Raw genomic sequence first — 3,175 nt, 5'->3', positions numbered from 1 at the left:
GAACCATCCTGGAAACTATGCTGGAGATTATGTCAGTGCACTTGGCCATTTCCTCAATAACTGAAGTAAACAATAGGCTGTCAATATCAAGGGACTCTGAGACAGCTTTAAATCCTGAACTTACAGAACTACTATCCATGTCAACACTACATAATTTTGCAAGGATATATTCCAAAATTGTTCTGGAAATGAGCTGAATATTAGACTGCATTTCAGTGGCTGTTTGCTGATTCTCATTTGTCTTCTCTCTGCTTAGCTTACTACAAGATGGCTGACAGTGAGGGTAGGCTCCTATGAGCTTGCATAACATTTCATAGAGTGTTTCCCCAATATTATCTAACACTTGCAATCTGGAATTCTCTTTCAGACCTTTTTCACTAATGACACTATGGAGAGCATATGGAGTAGCTAAAAATTTGTAAGAAGTGTTTTTCTCATGTCCACTTGGCAAAATGTTCCCTTTATCAACATTATCAGATCCGCATGACATCATAGGCTTTGGATTATCTGAAGGGAGTGAAATATTGCTTTGATCTGAATGTTCACTTGATAATATTTCACAAATGCAAGTTAATAATGGAGATGCCATAATGTCATCACTGAGATTTGAGACAAGAGATTCTAATTTATCAGTGTCAGTAAAAAATCCTTTACCTGTAAGGGATTTGGTATGGTCTGTTTCCTTAAGATTTAGGTTTTTCTTATTGAGTTCCAGTTCATTCTGGATAGCATGCAAAACAATGTTTACCACTTTAGTTGTATAAGTACTAAGTTGAGATTGTAATGAAGATTGCTCTGCAAGTGAAGGTTTGAAGCCCATTTGCAATTTTGGACAAACAAATAACTTCAGCCTTTTAAAAACTGCATTAATGATCTTATCAGTAATGTCATCTATAGGCTTAGGTTCACTTTCTTCAGATTTTAACAGGGAAGGCTTTGCAGGATCTACATCGAGTGAAGATAAATATTTCATTTTCTTTTCACTCTCGAACCATATTTTTAATGGCTTTTGATTTGGTGCTTCTTTGACCATGTGGAGAGTGTCAGGACTCTCTAGAGAAGTTTGATGAACTGATGATGAAATGGAACTTTTGGTGGTATTGGGAATGCAGCTTGCTTTATGAAGTATATTTAATACAGCATCTGTTATTTCTTGAGCCACTGCACTAATTTCTGACACAGAAAACATCTGGTCCATCCATTCTTGATATGACAGTCCTTGAGGTTTTTCTGAAACAACAACTGAAGCTTCTTTGCCAGTTTCACTGTCTAAATGACCAGGAGGAATAGAAGATACGTCCTTGAGCATTTCCGTTAAAATACTTTTAACTATGTTTTCTGAAGTCTTTTGTATTTGATGCTTTTGATCTTGGCTGAAAAACAAAATGTCTTTATTTAAACAGGGATTTTCCTTTAAAATTTTATTCTTAAAAAATGGTAGCTCAATCTTTAACCTCCGATCATGAAATGCAATTTTGCTTCTTGGAGAAGCAGGCTTTGTAGGTTGTTTGCTATTTCTTTTGTATTCAAGACAAGTGTTTTCTTTTGTAAACCAATGCTCAGGAATCTGTTCTTGTGATTTTGCTTTTTCATCTTTAAAAGATGAATCAAGCACATTTTCCACAACTTTGTCTATTTCTTCATTATCATCTTCAGAACAAAGGACCATGCCAGGAACATTAATAGGTGGAAATGGTCTTCCAGACCCAGAACCATTAGATAATCTAGTGCCAGTGAGTCTGTACTTTACTTCAGTGTCAGAAGGACTTCTCAGTCTACAATGTCTACATTTTTGATTATCTGCTTTTACGGGTTCCTGATGTAACTGAGTAAAGATATCATCGAGCAGCTTAAGGAGTACTACTGTTTCATCAGATGCAATAAGTCTCTCATTGTTAAGTTCGGTTTGTACATGTCCTAGTATAGTGCTGATGGCTTCCTCTATATAGCCAACCAAAGAGGACTGGGAAAAAATATTTGACATTAAATTTTGTATTTCTTCTTTAACAATTAAATTAGCTGCATCAAGCTCAGGACTACATTTCTTTTTGTTGGCTTTTATAAAGCACATATATGTTGGGTCTGCCATACGTTGCTGATAGGAAAGTTTAGCTGCATCTTCAAGATGAGGAAGTTCATATTGCTTGCAAGATGCAAGAGTCATCAGTTTTTCTAAAATGGCATGCACCATATCCTCTGCAATATCACACATGGGTTCCACAGTATGAGGCAGTGAATCTATTAAAGGTTTTCCATATGATGGAGTGAGAGATTCTCCACTGGGTGTTAAGCTTGGTTTAATGTTGACTGACAAATCTTCTTGTGAAAATATCCGGATACATTTTTTCTCAACTGCAGACTGTAGCTTCTCAAGCATATTTTCCACGATCTCTGAAGCTACTGAGCAGATATCAGCATTAGAAACCAAGTCTCCTTTTTCAGGCTCACTTTGGTCAACGAAAACTTCAGCAGTAACAGAAGAAATAGAAGGAATGGCCTGTGTTAAATCAGACATTATTTCTTGAAAAATGCTTTCCAAAATCAATTCAGTTTCCCCTTTTAAGTGACACTTAAAGTTCACAAAAACATTCTTTAAACTCTTCATTTCATTCATAACTTTTGTCTTTTGATCAGAAAACAATGGACTCTCTAAGCCATCTGTTTCAGTGGTAGCATCCTTTGAGTTTTTTGTGCCCGTTTCAAATGATGCTAGAAGGTGACTATCAGATTTACAACTTCTGAGCTTAGGGTATGTATATATCATGCTTGTTTTATTATATTTGAGTTCAGATGTTATAGATTGTCCTTTAATGTGATATGTTTCACCCACAACTGTTCTTTCCACATGGGCAGATGGTGGTTTTAAAGGTGTGGTTGGTCGCCTTACTGATATGTCAACTGCAAATGCACAGGGCTCTCCCTGAAATGTTTTAGTTGTTGAAGATGTGTAGCTTCCATATGTAAACTCTTCATTGCATGTGCTACAAAAACTCGAACTATCTGAAGAGAGGATGGAGTCATCAGACACTGGGTATGCATTATTTTTCAACCTTTCTTCATACTTTGTGATGGCTGGGTATAATATACTGGTCACTGTAGCCACAACCCAGGTCATTATATTCTGAATTATGCTATTCAGTTCCCCAGAAGTTACCTGGAAAAGAGGCAAGCAGGA

General features: G+C 36.4%; 1 protein-coding gene across 1 annotated transcript in view; it reads right to left on the bottom strand.

Moving 5' to 3' along the window:
• LOC103077447 (fibrous sheath-interacting protein 2) overlaps nt 1–3,175 on the bottom strand; it is a 121,628-nt gene that overhangs the window by 39,615 nt on the left and 78,838 nt on the right. Inside the window, 1 exon segment of the mRNA XM_082931527.1 lies at nt 5–3,154. Within this exon segment, the coding sequence (XP_082787653.1) occupies nt 5–3,154 (3,150 nt within the window).

This window comes from Lipotes vexillifer, unplaced genomic scaffold (assembly GCF_000442215.2).
Source record: "Lipotes vexillifer unplaced genomic scaffold, Lipotes_vexillifer_v1.1 scaffold363, whole genome shotgun sequence".
Classification (NCBI taxonomy): domain Eukaryota; kingdom Metazoa; phylum Chordata; class Mammalia; order Artiodactyla; family Lipotidae; genus Lipotes; species Lipotes vexillifer.
This window is presented reverse-complemented; position numbering and strand designations above follow the sequence as displayed.